The sequence below is a fragment of the Anthonomus grandis genome, chromosome 10 (assembly GCF_022605725.1).
Source record: "Anthonomus grandis grandis chromosome 10, icAntGran1.3, whole genome shotgun sequence".
Lineage (NCBI taxonomy): Eukaryota > Metazoa > Arthropoda > Insecta > Coleoptera > Curculionidae > Anthonomus > Anthonomus grandis.
In genome coordinates this window covers 3,335,788-3,362,584 of record NC_065555.1, presented here as the reverse complement: position 1 = coordinate 3,362,584, position 26,797 = coordinate 3,335,788, and the positions used below count along the sequence as shown (strand labels likewise).

Here is a 26,797-nt window from a genome sequence, read left to right as displayed (position 1 = left end):
GAAAAACAAACAGAAATCAGTGCTCTGGTAGTGCTCTATAAAAGTCTGCATATTGACTATTCATATATGGAATCATTTTTATTAAATCTTTTTTTTTATTTTTCGTAATGGGCAATGGTACATTGTACACTGGTTGTAAATCTGCAGGCTTTGTTATAGCTTCCCAATTTTCTTTAAAAATCTTAAATGACTCCCAGGGTCTTATGACGCTATGACTTGCTCCACCGTAAACAGTCTAGGGATCATCAAGGTCATATTTCATCCAGAGGTACTTTGTCACTTGTAATTTTGAGGAACTTCTATTTTTTGGTAGGTGTTCTTCAATAGAGGTTAGGTCTTTAAAATCATTTTGGCTCATTTCTATAATATCAAAAGGTTCATTCACTTTAGCGTCAGCAATAATATATTTCCACTCAGAGGGTACCTTTGCACTTTTCTTTGCTTTCTCGATTATGGCAAAATCTCGATCACAAGGCAGAAAACTGTGACCCGAGGAGAGAAACTTTTGGTTAATCTCGGTAAAGTATCTACATTTTGCAAGATAGCAGTAGGTGTTTAATATCCTCCAGTTATTATTTTGCCCTACGCAACGATCAGACCAAACAATTAACTTGCGTTCTTCTCCATCTATTAAGTGGCTATAGTTCATTGTAACATACTTGATTATGCAAGATGCTATTTCTGTAAAGCCTCTTCCTGCGATGCACTCGTACCATAAGTGCATTGCCACTTTGCTAGTTCCCATATTATGTATAGCAAAGTTATAGCAGCTAAGTTGCCTTTGGTAGAATACAGGGTGTCCAAGATAAGGATCCTAAGCATGGGGATCTCGGTACCTGTTGGAGATAGAGCTTCGGTTAAATTAGGAAAAAGTTGTGCACTTTGAAGCGTATTTACATGCCGTTGAGAAACGTCAAAAGTTTCCATGGCCTGCTGAGATATTTGGAAAAAACGATTTTATTTTTTCCTGGCTTTATTTTAAAAGATATCAAAAAACTATTGACACTTTCTCATTGACACTTTTGATGTAGTACGTGATGGCGCTTTTAAATTTTATATCCGACGTTTCGTTTTCGAGAAACCATCATCAACTTTATTTTTTTATATGGCGCGAAAAGAAAGTACACCCTGTATCTGATTCCATTTTTTATTACAAATTCAATGATGTATCACATGTCACATTTTTTTTGTTAGTTTTGTTAGTACAACAAATGCTTTGACGTATGTAAATACCTGTTACCGAGTCTGTCACATTTTTCTTAATATCTATTTAGAGAGTGATGAAGCTAAATGAAGCATTGATTTGCATTGTACATTGTACTACTTATAAATAAAAAAATGTAACCAGTAATAGACAAATGTTTTATGATTTTTCTAACGATATGCAACAAATAATGAATACACTTTAAAAATAACGAAAAAAGCAAATAAATTAACGCATTTTATAAATTTAATTTAAAACAGGTGTTCAAACAGGTTTCCGTTATTTTCTAGACATAAGTATGATCTTCTTACAGTAGCAGTTAAAACATCACGCAATATCTCTGGCGTAATACTTTGAAAAGCGGCCGTCACACATTCTCGTAACTCCTGCTCAGTTCCAAAAGAATGTTGATAGACTCGGTTTTTAATAAATCCCCAAAGGAAGAAGTCCAAAGGGGTTAAGTCCGGGGATCGCGCTGGCCAAGACACTTCACTGGAGGTTCCAATCCACTTTTCAGGAAAACGCTGCGAAAGGTACTGTCGAACTTGCCCAGAATTATGTGCAGGAGCCCCGTCTTGTTGAAACCAACAGCTATTGACTTGTGCCAGAGGTAAATCATCTAAGCAGTCTTCTAAATCATTTTGCAATAAATTGAGATATCGTTCTGCTGTTAATGAATAATGGTAAATAAATGGACCTAGTATTTTGGTTCCTAAAATTCCACACCACATATTAACCCAAAACGTTGTTGATGTCTAGATATTTTCTTAACACGCGGATTTTGTTGGACCCAGTAATGACTATTGTGGCGGTTAAAGACACCATTATTAGTGACCATACTTTCGTCGGACCATATTATTTTTGATGGAAAATTAAAATCCTCTTCACAGGCACGTGTATACCACTCACAAAAATGCCGACGTCGTTCGAAATCTCCAGGTTTAAGTCCTTGGCAACTTCTAAATTTGTAGGGGTGATATCTGTTTTTACGTAAAATAAACTGAGCTGTAGATTTGGCCACTCCTACATTTTTTTCAATTTGCCTGGTTGATATCTCGCGGTTTTCAATAACTGCTCGTAAAACATTATTTTGAGTTTCTTCAAGAGATTCCTTTTTCGAGATAAAACAGAATATATATTAAACGAACCATATTCTTTTAAATTTCGAGCCAACTCTAAGAAAATGGATTTACATGGTTGCTTTCTATCTGGAAATTTATTAAGATACATTGCTGCTGTATTAACAGTATTTTTGTAGCACAAAATGTAGCACGACAGCATGTCAAACTTCTCTTCATGACTATAATGACCACCAGGCATATTTGAAGATAATAACACAATTTTAGCAATAATAACGACAACAGTAAATAATAATAACAATAATTACTCAACAAACAACACCTCGACAATCACGGTAACAACAACGGCAATTAATATTTAATAAAAAATATGTGACAGGGTAAAAGGTATTTACGTCAAAGTGTCAAAGCATTTGTTTCCAAAGTCTACTTAATAATATGTTTAAAAAAAAAGAAAAATTGTATTTTTCCTTTTAACTAACAAAAAAAATGTGACATGTGATACCTCGTTGAATTTGTAATAAAAAATGAAATCAGATACAGGGTGTACTTTCGTTTCGCGCCATATAAAAAAATAAAGTTGATGGTGGTTTCTCGGAAACGAAACGTCGGATATAAAATTTAAAAGCGCCATCACGTACTACATCAAAAGTGTCAACAGTTTTTTGATATCTTTTAAAATAAAGCCAGGAAAAAATAAAATCGATTTTGGCAAATTTCCGTTTTTTCCAAATATCTCAGCAGACCATGGAAATTTTTGAAGTTTCTCAACGGCATGGAAATACGCTTCAAAGTGCACAACTTTTTGCTAATTTAACCGAAGCTGTATCTCCAACAGGTACCGAGATCCCCATACTTAGGATTCTTATCTTGGACACCCTGTATATCTGAGTGGGATAATGTCGGGCAAAATAGAACCTGCTGCATATCAACACAAAGGACGATAGTGGATGAGTTATTTACTTTAGATTTAACTATGTCCGCTTTAAGTTCTTGATATCCCATAGAGGCTCTACTTTGATGTAAGTCACTTTCCTGCTGTATTTTCTTCCTTTCATCCTCTGATTTTGCAGAAGCTAGTTGTATATAGAATTCATCGCATATTTTATATGTATCTGATCTAGGAGCACCAAAACGCAAATTCATTTGCTTAAAAGTTGTGTCATAATACGTTTTACTTACAGGAACATTAGGATATTCAGTTTGAAAACATCTATACATTTTTGACAAATTTAGATCAGGACTCAAGTATTATTTCTGTGTTTTACCACGAGAATAGTGTGACTCTTGCCTTGGAAATTTGTTAATATGTTCCATAACCAAGTTCCTACTCTCGTGTAGAATCGCCTTTGGTCTATTATGATGCTTGCCTCTCTGATCTAAAGGAATATGAACACCGAGTTTGAGTTTATCTTGTAAAGTTTGGATTCGTCTATGAGTGATTTTGAACACGTCGAGTAACGTAGTTTTGCATACTTTCTTGTTATTTATGAAGTACGTAAAAGTGCGCAACTTTAACGATGTAGCGTCTGTTGTTCCAGCTCTTCTTCTTTTTGGCTCCTCCATTCTGATACATTTTGTTAAAAACGCCGACTGCTCATCATACGAATGTGAATAGAAGAACTTGAAGAGATCTTTTTTCATATCAAGGGTGAAATGTGAGCACATTTGCTGCTTAAAAAAATAACATAAATTGTAAATCTATACATATACAGTGTGAATCTTTGCTTGTGTTCCATGGAAAAAAACATGTAATGAAAAAAAGTTGAGTCATTCAAAATGTTCCATAGAAAAATATAATATTATAATACCGACAATATAACACCTGCACACAAACAATATGATTTTTCATAAGGTAATGTCATTGTCAGGTGATAAACACAAAGTTTTCGATAAATGTCAAAACAAATCAAAAATATTTCACGTTTAAAATAAATTTAATAGACTTTACTTATTATTGTAGTTTTTGAATGTGTGAATTTGAATTTTGATTAGTTTGAATTTTTTGGTTGTTGATTGTAGGCTACTATTCGTAATGCACTAAAAACCCTTTGGAATATTTCTCAATGACTTTATTTCATTGCATGTTTTTCCTATGGAACTAAGGTAAAAATTTTCACTGTATATAGGAAAAATTCGAGGAAAAATCATATAACTTTTATTGCACATAATAATAGTGTCACCAGCAAATGCCATAATAATGCGCATGGTATCAGTGATGACGTACATCAAAAGATATATGATTTATGGATTTTTTTTTAATTAACCGACTTTAAAAAAAAGGAACTAAAAAGTAGCATATATTTTTTACAAATTAATTACCTACAGGTCTAGTAAGTATATTATTGAAGTCGGTGACAAGCAAGTACCATTTTAAAAAGCTGTTTTGAAATCTGGAACCTATTACAAGTTTAATGATTTGATACATTTGCTTGTGCACCGACTTCAATAATATTATACTAAACATGTAAGTAATTAATTTGTAAAAAAAAATTTTTTACTTTTTTTTAAGTCGGCCAATTAATATAATTTTTTCTTATTTCAACTTACATTTGTAGGAGCGGTCTTAGCAGGAACTAATGTTTTTGTCTTCCTTGTCGTGTATTCGAGACCCGCATCTCTGCGATTTTTTCTAGACACATCCTTCCAAGTATCTGCCTGGTATTTCTTTTTGATTTATTGAGTCTACGAATGAATATCAGTAGGTGAAAACCGAACAGTATTGGATCTTTCTATTCCGTTTTCCTTAATCTAAATAAACTACACACTATAATGTAAACAAACGATAACTATTCGCACTGAACCATAAAACAGAATCATTGGGTTAAGTATCAACGACCACAGCGGCTATCCGTACTCAAAGTTGATGGTGACCGTTGTTCCGACTCGAAAAATTATTTTTACACTCGCCTCATCCCTCATCTATTGGTATATCAACAAACTATAATATTTAGTGGAATCTATACACGCCATAGACCGTTATTCAAACCAAAACTCGATTTTTGATAATTTGTAACATAGACCGTTATTCGTCCGAACGCTTCAATTGTTTTATTAATAATCTAATAAATGCAATCAATTAAAAAATCCCCTTAAATGATAATGATTTTTTGTTTAAATATTGTTCAAATATCTAACGCGTTATTAATAATACAAATATAAAGAAATCTTAATCTTTTATTGGCAGATAAGATAAATCTGAATTGAATCATATAATTTCTAATTAAACGCAAAAATTTAAGGTATTTCAAGGCATCGTTTCGTTTTATTATATCCAAAGATTAAATAACAAAAAAAAAGTCCATCCTGTATATGAAAATAACTTTCCCGCATTATCATAAACCAACAATAATCCAAACAATGATGGTTATTTTTAATCTTTCGACTTTGGCGGTGCTTTATGTTTATGTCCATGCTGTCCATGAATCATTTAATTACAGGGAAGGGGGAAAAGAAAAATTATAATTTTTCACCCGCAACCCTCTTAATAACTATTCAACTTTTATCGGTTTAAGGCTTGTTAAACCGTATATTATCGCGATAAGATAAGCCGATTTAATTGTTAAATTGTTGCTTTAGCATCATTGTGTTTATACGTAAGACTACGATAGATCGTGTTTATTGTTGCAGGTGTCTATTGTAGGACAGTAATATGGGAAAAGGGCATCGGGGCCAACCCCCCAAGAATCAGGGTAAGTTTAGATTAATTTTTAATGAAAAAAATTGAAAAAGATATTTCAAGGGAGTTGGGTACAGAACTGAGTCGTTTTTATAAGTCGGAACTTAACGGCCAAAAAGGCGCAGTTTTTTCAGTCAAGAATGACAGTTTTGACGTTTACATTTCACTATTTTTTTCCTACGTAAATTCAACGAAAACAGGAATAAACTAATAAAAATGTTAAAATGTATAATTAATTTGGGAAAATGGTATGTAACATCCATATACTTATAAACCCTAAGGAATTTGAAAGCCCCAAGGACCCTCCTCTGGCTGTCAAATGTCTTAACTGAAAAGTCAATTTATATGACAAATGACAGTTCTTACTACGTCATTTTTTCGATCTCCCCCCCATAAAAAGCAACATAGAATATTGTATCGGGGGTTAACAGCCATCTTTCTATAGCAACCCTTTCAAATTCCTAAGTTTAAAATGGGCATCGCTCGGATCATAAAAAAATTACAGATCTCTGTAAAATCTATTGGATGCTGTCACTTTTTATCGATAGATGCCAGTTGGGGTTAGGGCAGCTGTATAAATATACCGGGTGTACCAGAGTGAAACGCGATTGAATAAATGGGATAATTATATGCTACGTTGGATGCGATTGCATCGTCATAAATAAACTCGACCCGAAATATCTTAATTTAAATAAAAAAATCCTTATCTAGTCTAAACGTTAGATGTGAGATACACCATTTTAATCTCGGTTCAAGCGGTATAGGAGTCGATATATTTAGACACCTCCAACCGAGTAATTAATTTTTACAGTTAACAACAAACCGGAGAACATAAAATCGCGTGTTTACTAGTTGAAAATTAGGTAAAACCGACACCGGACGTGGTTCTAATAAAACCCGGAATGTTGTATAGCATTTAAAACTGGTGTTTTTATACGGAAAATTACGAAATCATGTCGTTGTATTACGAGGACGAATTGGATCGGCTCAGCGATGCTGGTAAGTTGCCAATAATTGTTCGGTCGTATACAGGGTGTGTAACGAATTTTTCTTAAGAAAAGGACTGAAGAGTCTGTGCACTAATATTCAAATTTCCAAGTTATTTGGTTCATAAATGTAAATTTTTTAGAAAATATAATTGTATAACAGATTTTGATTATTTTAGACCAAAACACGCAGTATGAAGAAGACTATGGCCCGGTGAAGAACCGATCATGCACGGACGTCATTTGTCTTTTGCTTTTTGTGGCTTTCGTTGGCGGATGGGTTGTGATTGGTGTTTGGGGTAAGCATTAAACCTTTATATTTGGAAGAATCATTTCATGAAATAAAGTCAAAGTAGATTTGAGCCAAAAAGATCATTTCTTTTCGCATAATTTCATATTCAAGCATTTCTTGTATCTGAAACTTTATAAAAAAATCCTTGCTTTTGACATATATTCATTCTGTCAATAATTTTAAATATTCCTCGACATATAGATGGCGGTAAAAAAAAACCGAAAATATCTACTAGAGACTACCGGACTGTCAAGCATCATATAAAAGGCCGCCATTGTTTCATAGTTCTTTAGCTTGTAGAGACTTTCTTTCAAAAAGAGAAGAAAAAATATGTATGGTACCCGCCCTAAATCACACCAGTTGACATTTACTTGACAAGTGACAGGTCAAGCCCGCTTTGATGACGTATGGTTTAATAGAATTTTATACCATTTTTTGCTCGCCATAGTTGTCAAATTTTGCGTCATTTTATCATGGCGGCCATCCAACATCTTGTGATATAAATAAACAATAATTTGAATTATTACGGAATTAATTCCTTTAATGGGCGCCATATTGGATTATTTCTGTTTGATTAAATCTTCAATTTGTTGTTCGGCTAATAGATGACGCTAGAGGAAACGTATGAAAACCTGAAATACGAACCAATAAAGTAGTAATTAATTGCTTTATTATTGATCTATAAAATGCTCTTAAATCAGCTTAAAAATCCCCTTAAATGATAATGATTTTTTTGTTTAATTATTTGTCAAATATCTAACGCATTATTAATAATACACATATATTGGTAGATAAGATAAATCTGATTTGAATGAATCATTTATTATATCTCAAAAACTGCCTGACTTAGAGCCAATTCGGTTCGCAAAGGTCCAATCATAAGTTGATATTTTCTGGCATAACTTAGGAATCACTTAGAATATTCTTATAATTTTTTCACATTAATATTAGAGATTTCCTGAGGATCAATTTAAGGGTAAAAACGTGGTTCTCGGCTACTGATTTCGATAGTTAGCCCAGTTTTGATGAGGACAACTGTTTTTGCTAATTTTTCAATGAAATTTTCACTTTTATTAAGAATCTCTCACTAAATAATTAAAATATTCTTAAAATGTATTTAAGAGAAGAAAGTGCATTTCTTTCCAAATAATTTGACATATGTACGTTTCATGTAACTCAAAAACTCTCCAAGTTAGAGGCATTTTTGTTAATCAAGGACCAAGAGCTATCAAATCTGAAGTTTTTCCCCTTAAGATATTTATTCATTAGCGGACATTTTTGGGCATAACTTAGGAACCAGTAAGAATATTCTTATAATTTTTTTACATTAATATTAAAAATTTCACGAGGATGAATTTGAGGGTAAAAACATGGTTCTAGGTTACAGATCGCGATAGTAAAAGCAGCTTTGGTTGGGACATTTTTTTTTGCTAATTTTTTAATGAAACTTTCACTTCTCTTGAGAATATCTCTCTAAATTCTTAAAATGTATTTAACAAAAGAAAGTGCATTTCTTCCCAAATAATTTGACATATGTACGTTTCATGTAACTCAAAAACTCTCCAAGTTAGAGGCATTTTTGTTAATCAAGGACCAAGAGCTATCAAATCTGAAGTTTTTCCCCTTAAGATATTTATTCATTAGCGGACATTTTTGGGCATAACTTAGGAACCAGTAAGAATATTCTTATAATTTTTTCACATTAATATTAAAAATTTCACGAGGATGAATTTGAGGGTAAAAACATGGTTCTGGGATACTGATCTCGATAGTAAAAGCAGCTTTGGTTGGGACATTTTTTTTCTAATGAAACTTTCACTTCTCTTGAGAATATCTCTCTAAATAATTAAAATATTCTTAAAATGTATTTAACAAAAGAAATTGCATTTCTTTCCAAATAATTTGACATATGTACGTTTCTTGTACCTCAAAAACTCTCCGAGTTAGAGGCAATTTTGTCAACTAGAGTCCAAGAGCTACCAAATTTAACCTATTTGAAAGGCATATTGGAACAGCAAGATTTTTATTCTTTAGCGTACATTTTTGGTCATAATTTAAAAACTACTGGGAATATTTTCATAATTTCTTTACGCTAATAAAATGGGATTCCCAAGGATGTATTTGAGGACCCGAAAAACGCGATTGTAGCTTAAGAATTTCAGCCATTAGGGCGCTTTTGGATGGGGTACTTTTAATACTCATTTTTTATGAAATAATTAGGATATTCGAGCAGCTCTTTCTCAATAATTTCATATATGAACGTTTTTTGCATCTCAAGAACTCTCCGAGTTAAACGCAATTTTATCAACCAAGCTCCAAGTGCCGCCAAATTTCAGTGCATATTTCAAATGCATATTGAAACCTCGAGATTTCCATTAACTATTAGACATTACTGGACATAACTTAGAGATATTTTTATATTTCATTCACATTAAGTTAAATGAACTCCTAAAGATGGAGTTTATAGTGCATTTATAAAATTCTAAATGTTTATTTTCAGCTATTTCGCACGGCGACCCAAACAAACTGTTAAACCCAAGAGACTCTAACGGCCTACGGTGCGGCATAGATCCAGGCGTGGAAAATCTACCGAACTTGTTCTTCTTCGATTTAACCAAATGCCTGGACATCACCACTTTGGCTATGGGATGCCAGACCACCCAGGTATAACCAATTGCCCATTTCCGTGCGCGTAAAACATAAATTATTTAATTTTAGGTGTGCGTGGAAACCTGTCCGAGCACGCCTTACATCTACGGGTCATCCCAGGACGATTCAGTTGCGTTACCGTACTGCGAGTACGATCACCGGCTTACCACTTACAACTCCTCGCACTGCCCGCGGTGGTTCTTGCCCAGCACCCCTTGTAAGTAAACATAACCGGTTTCTACATCTTACTGGGTCTCATCAGGTATATTTTTTTAATTGACTTTGCTGGCTTAACGATAACGAGACCCAGTAAGGTTGTTATAGGCTCATTGCACCCCCCTAAATTAACTTACAATTATTGATGTTTGGTTTAGTGTTAAATAGGTGCATATACAACGTGGCGGATAGGAAACGCTCCCGATGGAAAATAGCTTCGATAGAAGCGGACGAGATAAGCGTTATGAAGGAGTATTTGAAACCGGCGCATTTGTGGATCAGCTTGACAGTTCATAATGCCCTATCGGTTGTTACTGATGATCGGGACGTACATAAGGTGTCTTTTATGTTGTTTTTCGGTTGCATGAAATCCGGTTATGGTCTATTATATTGCCCACTATTTGCTTATTAACTAATAACGTGTGATTTTATGAAAATTGGACTATAAATAAAGAGTGGCCATATGAGGTCCTTCATACAATTACCAAGAAATCAATAATTGTTGCTCATTGGTCTTTTATAGGAAAGTTCTATGAATATGCCACCGATTTCGAGAATGACTAAGTTTGTTTATATTTAAACAAATGTTTACTGGTCAGGCCTGGCATTTATTTATATTTTATTTCAGGCTTTTAAACAATGGCCTTTTTTATTTCTTCCAGGCCATAATTTATAATTTTATTCCAGGAATATGGGATAATTTTCATCCAGAATCATGTTTTCACTTTCAAATCGATCTTCATTAACTCCCCCTATATTATCGTAAAAAATATATGAAAATATTCCAAGTGGTTCCCAAGATATGCTCAACAATGTCTATTAATGATTAAAAATCATCAAAGTTGCAAAACTCTTATTAAGAACCTCAAATGCCGCGGATTTTGGATCTTGGTTGACAAAATTACTTGTAACTCGAAAAGTCTTTGAGCTACAAAAAAGGTTCATATATGAAATTATTGGTAAAGAAATGCCCTTTCATTACCCGAAACTCTTTTAATAATACTCCAATTAATACATGAAATTATTGCAAGAACAATGAACATTTACTAAGGAAATTTGAAAAAATAACTTGCGCAACCAAAACTGTTTTTACTACCAAAATCCTTAATCCATGGTCACATTTTTAGCCTCAAATCGATCTTCATTAACTTCCTTATATTATCGTGAAAAAAGTATAAAAATATTCCAAGTGGTTTTCAAAATATGACCAAGAATGTCGACTAATGATTAAATACCATGATGCTTCCAAATGCACTACAAGAACCTTAAATGTCGTGGGTCTTGAACCTTGGTTGGTAAAATTGCCTCTAACTCAGTGAGTTTTTGAGCTACAAAAAACTTTCATACATGAAATTATTGGTAAAGAAATGCCCTTTTATTACACGAAGCTCTTTTGAGAATATTCCAATTATTAAGCAGAAAATAGGCTCAACCAAAACAGCCCTAAATCGTTCAATCTATAACCCAGAAATACGTTTTTACCCTCAAATCTTGAAGAACTCGAACACCGGTCATTCTCGAATTTTTTTTAAGGAAACATTCCCTGAACAAGTCAATGTTGTCATTTTTGAATAGAGTAAAGATCCTGGAGATCACCACCATACTACAAGTAATCAAATGTTTCCTTATAGATGTCAATAATGAAATGAGCAGATTCCTGGCATTTCGGTGTTTCAAGGGACTGGAATTTTAGATAATGTTGAATGTTATTAGGAAATTTCAAAAGTATTCACTGGAAAATGCACATTAACTTTGACGTATTTTTTTTCATTTTATACCAGGTTTTTCTGCGGGTAATTTTTTATGACATTCGAAACAATTTTTGAATTTTATTCCACGCCTTCAGTTTAGTAATCCTTGGTCCTGTAAATAATGAGAAAGAGACTATTTTTCTTTGTGTACAACCTCCTAAAAATATTCTGTGAAACTATCCAAATCCTTAATCAAGAACCACGTTTTTACTCTCAAATCCTTCTTCATTAATCTCCCTATACTATAGTGAAAAAAATATGAAAATATTCCTAATAGTTCCCAAGTTATGCCCAACAATGTGCACTAACGATTAAAAACCGTGTAGTTGTAAAACGCAATTCAAGAACCTTAAATTTTGTGGGTCTTGGACCTTGGTTGACGAAATTGCCCCTAACTCAGTGAGTTTTGGAGCTATAAAAATCGTTTATATATGAAATTATTGGTAAAGGAATGCCCTTTTATTGTCCGAAACTTCTTTGAGAATATTCCAGTTATTTTCCGTAAATATTCCAATTGTTTTCCTAAGCAAAAAAAAGGCACATCCAAAACAGTCCTAACTCGTTGAATCTATAACCCGAAAATGCATTTTTACCCTCAAATCCATCTTGAGAACATTTTTTTAAGTGAACATTCCAGGAATATTCCCTGAAGAAGTCAATATTGTCATTATACGCTATAAGTAGTCAAGTGTTTCCTTATCGGCGTCCTCACGTTACTTAAATAATTCAGAAGGGGTTGTGGAAATATTTTATAAAATAATAAAAAAAAGCAGATTCCTATCATTTCAACGTTTTAAGAGGACTGGAATCGTAGCTTGGGTTTTTTTTCATTAAGATATTCCAAAAAAGAAGAATGCACGAAAATTTGATAGCACTGGCGTAATTTTTGATGCTTTCCCGGAATTTGAAATCATTTTTTAACGTTATTCCACACCTTCAGTTTAATAGGCTTTGGTCCTGTAAATATTGAGAAAGAAACTCTTTTTCTTTGTGTGAAACCTCCTTAAAAATCTTCCTAAAAATATTCTCAAGAACAGTGAAAATTGACTGAGGAAATTCCAAAAAAAAATGTCATAACCAAAACTGCTTTAACTATCAAAATCCTTAATCACGAACCACTGTTTTACTCTCAAATCCTTCTTCATTAATCTCCCTATACTATGGTGAAAAAAGTTTGAAAATATTCCTAATAGTTCCCAAGTTATGCCCAACAATGTGCACTAACGATTAAAAACTATGTAGTTGTAAAACGCAATTCAAGAACCTCACATTTTGTGGGTCTTGGACCTTGGTTGACGAAATTGCCCCTAACTCAGTGAGTTTTGGAGCTACAAAAATCGTTTATATATGAAATTATTGGTAAAGGAATGCCCTTTTATTGTCCGAAACTTCTTTGAGAATATTCCAGTTATTTTCCGAAAATATTCCAATTGTTTTCCTAAGCAAAAAAAAGGCACATCCAAAACAGTACTAACTGGTTGAATCTATAACCCGAAAATGCATTTTTACCCTCAAATTTATCTTGAGAACATTTTTTTAAGTGAACATTCCAGGAATATTCCCTGAAGAAATAATTCTGTCAATTAAATAAAACTGTCAATATTGTCATTATACGCTATAAGTAGTCGAGTGTTTCGTTATCGGCGTCCTCACGTTACTTAGATAATACAGAAGGGGTTCTGGGAATATTAAAATAATAAAAAAAGCAGATTCCTGTCATTTCAACGTTTTAAGAGGACTGGAATCGTAGCTTGGGTTTTTTTTTATTAAGATATTCCAAAAATATTCACTAGAAGAATGCACGAAAATTTGATATCACTGACGTAATTTTTGATGCTTTTGATGTTATTCCACACTTTCAGTTTAGTAGGTCTTGGTCCTGTAAATATCGAGAAAGAAGCTCTTTTTCTTTGGGTGAATCCTACTTAAAAAATCATCAACTTTTGTGGGTCTTGGACCAGAGAATATTCCAATTATTTTCCGAAAATATTTCAATCGTTTTCCTAAGAAACATTTTTAAAGGAAGAGGTTCCCTCAGTACCATCGGGCATGTCAGTGCTGCCCTTACGAATAAAAGGACTTCTTATATGGCATTTTTTAATTGATTAAAAATCATTTTTTTAGTGGAAAAACGATGCCTTCCGTCGCTCAACAACGTCGACGATACAGTCTGGGACCAAATTAAGAATCTAAGCGACTCGAGCAACATTATATCGGAATTGACCAAAGCGATCGAGAACATTAAGTTCATATCCGACCTTCAACAGGTTAATTTTTTCTGTGTTTGTGTATGTGTGTGTGTTTTTTGTTTATTTGTTTTTTTTTTATTTGGTATTTATACGTGCCTGGGTTACATATACATTTGAGTCAATTTTTAAAACTTACTTGTCATTGATGAGGTCCTCTAAAGTTAAAAAAATTAGTTCATATAATTGATTAAGTTTGCATAAAGAGTTGATGGTTTATCCCAGACAGCACCTAATATCCCAGGAATATGCCATCTATATCTCGTTTGACAAAATATATTGCAATATGCCAAAATCGTATATGCAAAAGCATATGTTTAAAAGATGCATTTCTGTGAAATATTCCAAAAGCATAAGTTAATTAAAATAAATGAATCTTTTTTTTTTAATTTTAATTAAAGTACGACTTTAATTTTCAAAATTTCTTTTGTGGAAGGTATCGAATCAAATATATATTTCATTTTTGCATTTAATATACCGTAGAAAGACTTTTTTGTTTTTGAAAGAAAAAGAGATTGAACGTCCCGGTCTGATGATGCCATTAAGGCGAAACATGTTACCATTAAAGACATTAACTAATACTGTAGATTTAGGTATGCCAGGATATATTTTTAAAAAAATGCAAGCATATGAATTAAATATCCCTAAGAATAATACTGGCATATGCCAGTATTGAGATGTTCCTATAAAATAAATTCATGGATTTATTTTAGTCTACTTAATTAATTAATTAATTAATTTTTCTGGTAATTTTGGAAACTTGAGAAAGTACAAAATCATGTTTTATCTTCCAGAAATTTGACGTTATTATTTTATTCTTTTAAGGTACTTTATATAATTTTGTAGTTCTTCCAGGGATTTAAGAAAAAATAATTTTTTAAAAAATATACCAACCAAATACCTAGAAAACGTGAAAAACCACCTTAAATTTCTCGGAAACATGCAAAAGTGACGACAAACGCCTGGAATAAAATGAAAATTATTTCAATTCTCAGCAAAATTGTTTAGATATTTGGAAACCTAAGCGAGTGGAAAAATAATTTTTATCCAAATAAAATGTCTATTTTTTAGAAGTTTTATCGTAATATTATTCTTATTTATTTAACGTACTTTATGGCGTTTTTTGTGTCTTTCGGGGATTCCCCAGGCAGCACCCAATAGCCGTGGAATATGTCATATAATATCCATATCTCATTTGAAAAAATATATTGCAATATCCCACAAATATACCAAATATCGGACATGCAAAAGCAAATTCCTGGTGTATGTTTATAATAGATATACAAAGTATTCAATTTCCATATCTGTGAAATATTCATTTCCATTTTGAAAATTTCGTTGTTGGAAAGTAGTGTCACCATTTAATCCATTAAAAAATATTGTTACGAATGAACTCAACCCTGGACAAAAATATTATAGTTTTTTTAAACCTCTACGACTGTTATTTCATACAGCATTTTTCCAATTGTTATTTTTCATTATATGCCTTGAATATATTATAGAAGATAAAAAGATATTCCTGGCATATGTTTTATGGTGATATTTATTGAACATGCCTAGGATATGCCAATCAAATATCCTGGGCATATGCATGCAATGCACAGGGTGTCCCAAATTAGAGCCTCACCATTGGGATCTCGTAAACTAGAAGAGATACGAGGTCGGTTAAATTGAGGGAAAGTTGCGCAATTTGGTGGTCATTAAAACGCCCTTGCTCAAATACGAAACTAGAATTATTATGGATCACTTGGAATCAAATTTTAAAATGACTGATAACAATAAAGAAATTTTCAATTGGTATACAGATATGTTGACAACTGTCTCTGTTTCTTGAATTATTGTGACACAGTGGGAGCTCAGTTACTCTTAAACAAGCTAAACCAGATACATCCTAAGATTTCTTTCACACTAGAAATAGAAACAAATAGTAAAAACAAATTGCTTATAATAATAACTATCTCCCAAACTACTTAATTAATATTTTATTCAGAAAAATAAAATAAGCTAAAATAAAAAAACAGATTTTTCCTGATGTTAAAAAAGATAGTAAATTAATCTCTCTACCATTCATTAATTCTCATCTAAATAAGAAAATCAACAATAGCTTCATAAAACACCAATCAGAATTACAAATTTCTTATAAAACTAAAAACAACTTAGATTCGATTTTGATCAATACCAAGGATAAACTTGACACATTATCAAAGAGTGGTATTTACAGATTGCAGTGTGATTCTTGTGATTGTTCATATGTGGGACGAACTTGTAGACCCTTAAAAACACGCATAGCCGAGCACTTAAGTAGACCCTCTTCTGCATTTGGTGAACATATAAAATCTAATAACCATAATTTCAGTCCAAAGTCTAAACCTCTAAAAACAAGTACTTTGTACTTTGATCAGTTGGGACCAGTAGAAAAGCTTTTGGTCAGAGGAAACTAATTCAAAAGAGAATTAAATTTATTAGAGATTGTTTAATAGGTGAGGTGCTGCCCCGGCATCGCGGTGAGTTAAACGACTATTTGTTTTTACGGTTTTTGGGGGTATCATGCTTCCAAGAACCATGATGTGATAAGAGCTCCGCTCTACTCTTTTCATTCGGCCGTCCGTCTTCAAAGATTGGCGATCCAAGTGACAAGCAACTCGTAAAACAGCTGCTCCGAAGATGTGTAGAACCTTGAGCAATGAGTTTTGTATTCTCACTATTCACATTTCTCCTAAATAAACCCCAAATACCAAATTTCAATCAAATCGGACCCATAGGAAAAAAGTTTTGGTAGTCACGTGACCCTAAAACTCAATATTTCAAAAATTTGTAAAAAATTAATAATTATACCCTAAACCAAACCCAAATACCAAATTTCATTAAAATCGGGGAAATACCAAAAAAGAAAAAAAAAAAAATTACCACATAAAATAATAATACCCATTAAATCCCCATTAGATTTTTTTTTTATCATTAGGACCCACCGTGTTGTAATTTTTGTCTAGCAAAATGCCTGGTATAAACCACTGTGTCGCATGAATATTAAAATAACACACGGAAAATGCTAAAACGTCAAAACGTTGCGAATTATCACGGCTAAAAGAACCCGATTTGGTAAAAGATATGCACATATTCGGATTCTCCAGAGTCTCTTGAATAATTCCGTATCAATTTCAGGAAGTTCTGAGCTATTTTAAGCATTTTATCAATGAAATTAGGAAGCAAGTCCGAGCCGATTCCTCCACGTTGACGCCATGTTGTCAAAACCGCGCGTAGACGTCAAAATCGACCATTTTCAGACAATGATTTCGGGTATAAAAAAAGGTTTTTACCTTATGATTTGTACATGGAAAAATAGTATAAAGCCTTAGGAACAGTTTAACATCAATTCTGGACCGATTCAAATCGGTTTTAGTAGTTAAATTTCGATTATAAAAAGGGTCTTTTTTCAGCATTGCCGTTGCCATGGAGACGCGGTCATGAGCGACTTTGAGAATTCATCAGTGTGCAGGGTGATTTTTGGCGATTTTTCGTGCTTGGGACTTTTTTAAATAAAAAATACTTTTAGGGTACTTGCAATATTAGCGAAAAAATTAAATTTTAGTATGTTATAGTAAAATGAATGGCGCATCTGCTCAATTGGTTTTGGTTTATCTATCACATACAGGGTGCGCACAATTAATTTCCAAAGTCAAAAAATGTTAAAAAATTCATAACTCAAAAACGGTTTTTCTTAGAAATACGGTTGAAATTGCAAAACATTCTGCTTTTCACACGCTACAAACCGCCCATAAGCCATTTGGCCCTAGGGGGCGCCACTAAAAAGTTATTAAGGCTGGAAAAAAAAAGTGTGAAAAGGGGTATTTTCAACTGAGCACTGCTCACCCTGTATAAATGATACCGTTAAACTTAATACGCCGTTTTATTGAGAAAGAGTGCAGGTTTAATTAATCCAAATGATAATTTTTTAAATTTTACACCATAAAAGTTTCACAGAGAAAAAACCAAAAAAAGTCAATTTTTTAAGATTTTTTGATTTTGCTCCCAAAAAAAAACATTTTTTTTAAAAAAGTCCTTAATAAAAATTGTAGTTCTCGATAAGACGCACCTATCTTCTGTGAGTCATTATTTCCGGAAAAACACCGTTAATCCGTCAGAGGGGCTGGAATATCACACATGTCTGAAACTTTGAACGTTAAAAAAAAAACTTCCCGTGTGCTCAGAAAAACCAAAAACTATACCGCACTGTCTCACGTAAACTCTAATCGATCTGTAGAGTTTCATAATATTCAAAGAACCGTGGCGATCTGTATCGAATCAAGACTGGAAAAATTGGACAAAATTTTTTGTTTTGACTTTAAAAGCATCCTAGTCCTAAACAAAAAAAAACAAATAAAAATTTGTAAAAAATCGTGTTGTAGCCCTATATTTCTTGATTATAAAAAGTTAAACATCTTTTCTCTAACCTAAATACAACCAAAGTTATAAGCATTTTTGTCCGGCGGGTCCGAATTTTGTGCGAAAACTCCCCTGCGGGAGAGCCTCTCCATTAGGGCTTCGCTCTAATAACTAGAACCAACTAGACTTTCTTGAGGACATTTATATCACCAACGAGCTCATAAAAAATCCCTCTTGTTTAAATATACAAGTGAACCTTAACAGATCTTACGTTCCATTACATAGAAGACTCCATTACATTGGCAATTTTCTAATTTAAAAGTTCGCTTTTACATCCTTAATTTGACATTGTATTTCCCGCCATCTAAGAAACCACAATAAAATGTAAACAAAACACAAAGGAGACCAACGTTCTCCCCGTTTTAAATACTGTTCGTCCTGTTTAATGTTCTGGTATAGTCTTAAGTGTGTCTAAATGTTATGTATAATTTTAATAATATCAAATGGGTTCCCACAATGAAAAACTTCTGGGCTTAACTGACAAGTGAGTACATTCCATTCGTTCACCTTGAACTATAATGTCTTTTACGCACATTATAACACTCAACTCATTTCAGTTAGCACTGATGATGGCTCATACGCCGAAAAAAAAAAATTGCTCTGAATACATCTGGTTTGATTAATTTGTATTGTCCTTCGAGCAACACAGCCACTTCCCTCTTTCAATTACGACAAATAACGTTGGTTTGAAAATCTGACGACACCAGTTTGTAAAATAGAGACAGTAGCAATGAGTATGAGTAATTTATTTTGTAATATCTATTCAAATAGAGTCGTAAAAAAATAAAAATGAAATCGCGAATATTCGGTTTTTTCCAAATATCATCGGAAGTATTCGGAATTTTTAAAATTTCAAAAGGGCGTTTTAATGAGCACCAAATTGCGCAACTTCACCTCAATTTAACCGACCACGTATCTCTTCTAGTTTACGAGATCCCAATGGTGACACTCGAATTTGGGACACCCTGTACTTGTGCTGTCTGGGTAAAAATCAACCAATTTTCATAAATTGTCCATAATAATTGTTTCAGTTCAGTTCTATTGCATGCCAACAATCACCAAACTCGATAATACGACTTTCGTAAAAATCACCGAACTGGGACGCGGGACGGCGTTATTTAAACATCTCGGCAACGTTAAACAGGAACGTAAAGCACTTTGACTCGATATTTAACCTCTAACTTGCTTTTTTTGAGATTTTCAAGCTGGCACTAATACCTTAACAAGCTTCACTGCAAAAAAAAAAGACGCCCATTAAATTAACCGTAAATAATAAAGATATTTTGCAGATGGCCCAGAAGGCAATACAAGACATCATCAACTCTTGGTGGAAGATCTTAGTCGGGTCCGTACTGGCCTTACTAATATCAATTATTTACATTTTGATGCTTAGGTAAGCTGGACGCTAAAATTGACTTGAATAGCTTATATATTATAAATCCCTGATTTCTTATAGATGGGTGGCGGGCATAATGGTATGGATATCAATCGCTGGCGTATTAGCTGCTTTTTCCGCAGGTTTGTTTAAGAAATCTCACGATATGTGAAATTGAACTGTTCCTTGTCCTTGTGTAGCATCTTATTTCTCGTATCGCGAGTGGCAAGATTGGAAATCGACGTACGAAACTATAGGAGATTCGGCTTCAAAGACGAGACGCGATTTATATTTGGGGATATTTATCGTCGTGGTGATCGCCCTGGCGATTATTTTACTAATGCTGATTTTCCTTAGGAAACGAATCGTATTGGCCATTGCCCTTATTAAAGAAGGAAGCAAGTAAGTGAAGAGAGATACATAAGACACGTTATAATAACTCAGGAACAATTAGCAAATTATTTAAATTCAAACCCTAAGAATATATCAATGAAAAATTAATTAAAACCGTTCTAACTACCCAAACCATTTACTGAAAATTACGTTTTTATCCTCAAATCGATCCTCAGGAACCTCGTTACACTAATGTGAAAAAATCATGAAGATATTCTAAGTGGTTCTCAAGTTATGACTAAAAATATCCCCTAAAGAATAAAAATCGTACTGGTCAAATACGCGTTTTAAAAACCTCAAATTCGGTGGCTCTTGGGCCTTTGTTGATTATATTGCTGCTAACTCAGAAAGTTTTTGAGCTACAAAAATCGTTCATATATGAAAATATTGTTCAAGGTTCACCCATTCTGTTTCTAATCTCCTTTAAAGAATATTCTTACTATTCATGAAGATATTACCAATGAAAATGGAAATTTGTTAAAATATTTTTGACAAATTGACCTTTGACCAAAATCACTCTAACTACTCAAATCTTTTATCTAGAACGACGTTTTTACCCTCAAATCCATCTTCAGGAACACAGTTAAAGTAATGTGAAAAATCATAAAAATATTACAAGTGGTTCCCAAGTTATGACTAAAAATGACCGCTAAAGAACAAAAATCTTGCAGGTCCAATATGCGCTTCAAAAACCTCAAATCGGATTACTTCTGGACCTTGGTTGATAAAATTGCCTTTAACTCAGAAAGTTTTTGAGGTACATAATACATTCCTATATGAAATTATTGGTTAAGAAAAGCCCTTCCTATTTCTAAGCTTCTTTAAGGGTATTCCTATTATTTCATAAAAATATAGCTAAGAAAAGTGTAAATTTACTAAAAAAAACCTCTAACCAAAATCGCTCTAACTATCCAAATACTTTACTTAAAATAACGTTTTTGCCCTCAAATCCATCCTCAGGAACCTCATTACACTAAAGTGAAAAAATCATGGAAATATTCCAAATGGCTTCCAAGTTATGACTAAAAATGTCCGCTAAAGAATAAAAATCTTGCAGGTCCAATATGCGCTTCAAAAACCTCAAATCGGATTACTCCTGGACCTTGGTTGATAAAATTGCCTCTAACTCGGAAAGTTTTTGAGGTAGAAGAAACATTTGTATATGAAATTATTGGTTAAGAAACGCCCTTTTATATTCCTAAACTTATTTTAATAATGCTTCTCTTATTTCACTAAAATATAGCTAAAAAAAGTGAAAATTCGCTAAAAAAAATTCTCTAACCAAAACCGCTGTAACTACCCAAATACTTTACTCAGAATAACGCTTTTATCCTCAAATCCATCCTCAGGAACCTCGTTACACTAATGTGAAAAAATCATGAAGATATTCTAAGTGGTTCTCAAGTTATGACTAAAAATATCCCCTAAAGAATAAAAATCGTACTGGTCAAATACGCGTTTTAAAAACCTCAAATTCGGTGACTCTTGGACCTTTGTTGATTAGATTGCCTCTAACTTTGATACTTTTTGAGATACAGAAATCGTTCATATAAGAAAGTATTGTTCAAAACACACCCATTCTATTCCTAAGCTCCTTTAAAGAATATTCGTACTATTCATGAAGATATTACCAATGAAAATTAAAATTTGGTAACATTTTTTTGACAAATTGGCCTTTGACCAAAATCCCTTTAACTACTCAATTCTTTGATTTAGAATGACGTTTCTACCCTCAAATCCATCTACAGGAACACAGTTAAAGTAATGTGAAAAATCATGAAAATATTACAAGTGGTTCCCAAGTTATGACTAAAAATGTCCTCTAAAGAATAAAAATCTTAGTGGTCCAATATGTGTTTTAAGAATCTCAAATTCGATGGACCTTGGTTGACAAAATTGTCTCAAACTCAGATACTTTTTGAACTACAAAAAACGTTTATATATGAAAATGTTGATTAAGAAACGCTCTTTCTATTCCTATACTGGTTTCAAGAATATTCCTATTATTTCATGAGAAAATGACAAAGAAAAGTACATATTTGAATTTAAAAAATGGAAAAAAAGGTCCTCTAACCGAACCGCTCTAACTACCCTAATCCTTTACTCAGAATAACGTTTTTGCCCTCAAATCCATCCTCAAGAACCCCATTATACTAAAGTGAAAAAATCATGAAGATATTCCAAGTGGTTCCCAAGTTATGACTTAAAATGTCCGCTAAAGAATAAAAATCTTGCAGATCCAATATGCGCTTCAAAAACCTCAAATCGGATTACCTCTGGACCTTGGTTGATAAATTTGCCTCTAACTCAGAAAGTTTTTGAGGTACAAAAAACGTTTGTATCTGAAATTATTGGTTAAGAAACGCCCTTTCATATTCCTAAACTTCTTTTCATAATACTCCTATTATTTCACTAAAATATAGCTAAAAAAAGTGACAATTCGCTAAAAAAAAAAATTTTTAATTCTCTAACCAAAATCGCTCTAACTACCCAAATCCTTTACTCAGAAGAACGTTTTTGCTCTCAAATCCATCCTCAGGAATCCCATTACACTAAAGTGAAAAAACCATGAAAATATTCCAAGTAGTTCCGAAGTTATGACCAAAGATATCCGCTAAAGAATAAAAACCTTACTTGTCCAATACGCGTTTTAAAAAACATCAAATTCGGTGGCTCTTGGACCTTGATTGACAAAATTACCTCTAACTAAGAAAGTATTTGGGATACAAGAAAGGTTCATACATGAAATTATTGGTTAAGAAACACTCTTTCTAATCCTAAACTCCTTTTAAGGATATTCCTATTATTCATGAGAATATTCCCAAGAAAAGTAAAAATTTTCTTAAAAAAAAATTGTAAAAAAAATCCCCAAACCAGAACAGCTCTAACTACCCAAATACTTTACTCAGAATAACGTTTTTACCCTCAAATCCATCCTCAGGAACCCCCTTACACTAATGTGAAAAAATGATGAAAATATTCCCGATAGCTGTTAAGTTATATCTAAAAATTGCAATACTGATGGAACAAATAATTTCAGAGCAGTGGGTTCAGTTACCTCGGTCCTATTTTTCCCAATATTCCCATGGATTCTTCAGATAGGAGTTATCGCGTACACCGTGTGCGTGGGATTATATTTGGCCACCACCGGAGAGCCTTTATATCGATACAGCAATTTAAGCGAGGCTTGCCGAAGCGAGAGTGGCTGGACGGTACGCACATCGACAAAAATCAATTTATAAACTTAACGTTGTATCATTTTAATGGCATTTTAGGTTGAAACCGAGTGTAATCCGAACACTATAAACGACAGTAAAAAAGCTTATTCCAATTGTGCCGATGCCACCTGCAAGTTCTCCAAAATCGCCAACGAGGCTTTCTACCCTTACTTACAGGGTGCGATTTCCGATAAAATGCTTTAAAGAATAATTTTTAACAAATTTTCTCCATTAGGTTGGAACGTCTTCGGGTTGTTCTGGCTCGCCTTCTTCGTATCCGCCTTGGGCCAGATGGTTTTGGCCCAAGTGTTCGCCCAATGGTACTGGACAAGAAGGAAACAAAACTTACCATTTTTTGCATTAACCGCTGCCGTTTACCGCACAATTAGGTAAGTAAGATAAAAGCAGGAAAAACATTGTAAATTATTGTCATTATGGTGAAATCTGTTTGGCAGGTACCACTTGGGTACGTTGGCTTTCGGGTCGCTTATTATAGCGATCTGCCGGATTATACGGGTGTGCCTCGAATATCTGGACCAGAAGTTGAAAAAGTACGACAATCAGTTCACCAAAGCCGTCATGTGCCTCCTGAAATGTTTCTTCTGGTAAGTTCCTTAAAAACATAATATTTATGTTGAGGCGCTTGCGTGCCAAGTAGCTTTACACTTTCGGTTCGTAATAATATAATGGTTTGATGCCTTTTAGGTGTCTGGAGAAGTTCCTGAAGTTCATCAACAAGAACGCTTACATCATGTGCGCTATTCATGGCAAGAACTTCTGCACGAGCGCGAAAGACGCCTTTATGCTTCTTATGGGGAACATTATTAGAGTCGTAGTACTCGACAAGGTAAGTTTGTTAGTTTCTCTCTTTTTTTTATTGTCTAATATATGTATGAACTTATGCGCATATTAATTGGAAGAGAGTGGTTTAAATTGTGCCTTGTATGGTAAAACTGAGGATCATTTATCTTTTATGAACATTCCATAATTGTTCTGTCAAAATTTCATGAATGTTTAAGGAATTCACTGAAAGACCATTAGGCCAGTTTTATCTTAGCTTGACACCATTTCACCCTTAAATCCATCCTCAAAAACTTCTGTATTTTAGGGTGAAAAAATTATGAAAATATTCCAAGTAGTTTCCAAATTATATTCAAAAATGTCCGCTAATGCATAAAAATCCAAAAACTTCAAATTAGGTGGCTCTTGGACCTTAGTTGACGAAAGTGTCTGCAACTCGGGGAGTTTTTGAGGTACAGGAAACGTTCATATATCAAATTGTTTGGAAAGAAATGCACTTTTCTTAGATAAATCCTTTTTTAGAATATTCTAATTACTTAGTGAAACATTCTCAAGAGAAGTGAAAATTTCATTAAAAAATTTGCAAAAAAAAGTGCCCTAACCAAAAGTGATCTAACTATCGAAATCAGTAACCGAGAACCACGTTTTTACCCTCAAATTCATCTTCGAGAAATCCTTAAAGTTAATGTGAAAAAATTATAAGAATATTTTGAGTGGCTCCTAAGTTATGTCAAAAAATGTCCGCTAATGAATACAAATCTTAAGTTGGCATATGTGTTGTTGTATCTTGGTTGATGGAATTGCCTCTAATTCGTAGAGTTTTTGAGGTACAAGAAACGTTCATATATCAAATTGTTTGGAAAGAGATGCACTTTCTTTAGCTAAATCCTTTTTTACAATATTCTAATTATTTAGTGCAAAATTCTCAAGAGAAGTGAAAATTTCATTAAAAAACTTGCAAAAAAAAGTGCCCCAACCAAAAGTGATCTAACTATCGAAATCAGTAACCGAGAACCACGTTTTTACCCTCAAATTCATCCTCGAGAAATCCTTAAAGTTAGTGTGAAAAAATTATGAGAATAATCTGGGTGGCTCCTAAGTTATGCCGAAAAATGTCCGCTAATGAATAAAAATCTAAGTTGGCAATAACTTCAAATTAGGTGGCTCTAGGATCTTGGTTCATGGAATTGCCTCTAACTCGTACAGTTTTTGAGGTACAAGAAACGTTCATATATCAAATTGTTTGGAAAGAGATGCACTTTCTTTAGCTAAATGCTTTTTTAGAATATTCTAATTATTTAGTAAGACTTTCTCAAGAGAACTAAAAGTTTAATTAAAAAATTAGCAAAAAAGTGCCCCAACGAAAATTGCTCTAACTATCAAGGTCATTAACCAAGAACCACGTTTTTACCCTCAAATGAATCCTCAGGGAATCCATAATATTTATATGAACAAATTATTAGAATATTTTCATTGGCCTCTAAGTTATGCCCAAAAATGTTCGCTAATGAATAAAAATCCTGAGTTACCTACTACCTACCATACTTACTCTAATAACAATTATTTATTTACAACATTTTCAGATCACGGACTTCCTCTTCTTCCTAAGTAAACTGGTGATAACTGCGGGGGTGGGGGCCATCGCCTACGTATGCTTCGCCACCGACTTAGTTATGGACAACTCGAAATTAACTTACGGCCTTTCCCCCGTAATAATGCTCATGATTATCGCCTACTTGATCGCGACGTTATTCTTCAGTGTCTACAGCATGGCCGTGGACACTCTGTTCTTATGCTTCTGTAAGTAGCACAAACTTTTGTTTTAGCGGGAAAATTTCAAATATGTCCGGATCGTTTTTATGGTTGCTAAGAGATGGCGCAAGCTACAATTTAGTGATTTTTTTATTTCAGTGGAGGATTCTGAAAAGAACGATGGAAAGAGTAGGCCCTACTACATGTCCAGGAACCTCATGAAGATCTTTGGCAAGAAGAATGTTAAATATGATTAATGTTTTTTTAAAGTGTATTATATATATATATATATATATTTATTTTAATTGTGTTCATTTATAAGTACTTTATAAATGTATCTTCTTTTCTTGAAGGCATTTGTTTTGTTTTAATTTTTTTTTGCATATAATAGAGACTGTGATAAAAATACCTAAAACATACAATAAAATGATTATTAATTAGTTCAATTCTTAACGACTTATTCCCAGCACCGTATTTTAAAGTGACTTATGTCAACTAAGTTTGACAGATGATCCTGTCTGTAAAACAGGGCCCTTTCTTATGCTAATTTTACCAAAAGAAAAGTACACATATATAAGGTTGCCTTTACTCAATAAAATTTCAACCCCATAATAAACCGTCCTGCCCGTTCATTTCATCCCCTTCGCACAAAGTCAATTGAAATCCGTTTAGTTAATAGCATGTACATAATCGGGGTGTTTTCGGGGCGCCTT

General features: G+C 33.3%; 1 protein-coding gene across 1 annotated transcript; it reads left to right on the top strand.

Annotated features, from left to right (window-relative positions):
- The first annotated feature begins 6,710 nt into the window (after positions 1 to 6,710).
- LOC126740972 (choline transporter-like 2) lies at positions 6,711 to 26,440 on the top strand. The gene is made up of 15 exons (XM_050447183.1): positions 6,711 to 6,961; positions 7,128 to 7,247; positions 9,741 to 9,904; positions 9,959 to 10,106; positions 10,264 to 10,442; positions 19,835 to 19,938; positions 20,002 to 20,063; positions 20,121 to 20,322; positions 23,354 to 23,525; positions 23,589 to 23,709; positions 23,767 to 23,920; positions 23,987 to 24,136; positions 24,237 to 24,378; positions 25,916 to 26,132; positions 26,244 to 26,440. The coding sequence occupies exons 1-15, from the start codon at positions 6,916 to 6,918 to the stop codon at positions 26,339 to 26,341; spliced, it is 2,079 nt and encodes a 692-aa protein (XP_050303140.1). The 5' UTR covers positions 6,711 to 6,915; the 3' UTR covers positions 26,342 to 26,440.
- Positions 26,441 to 26,797: the final 357 nt, after the last annotated feature.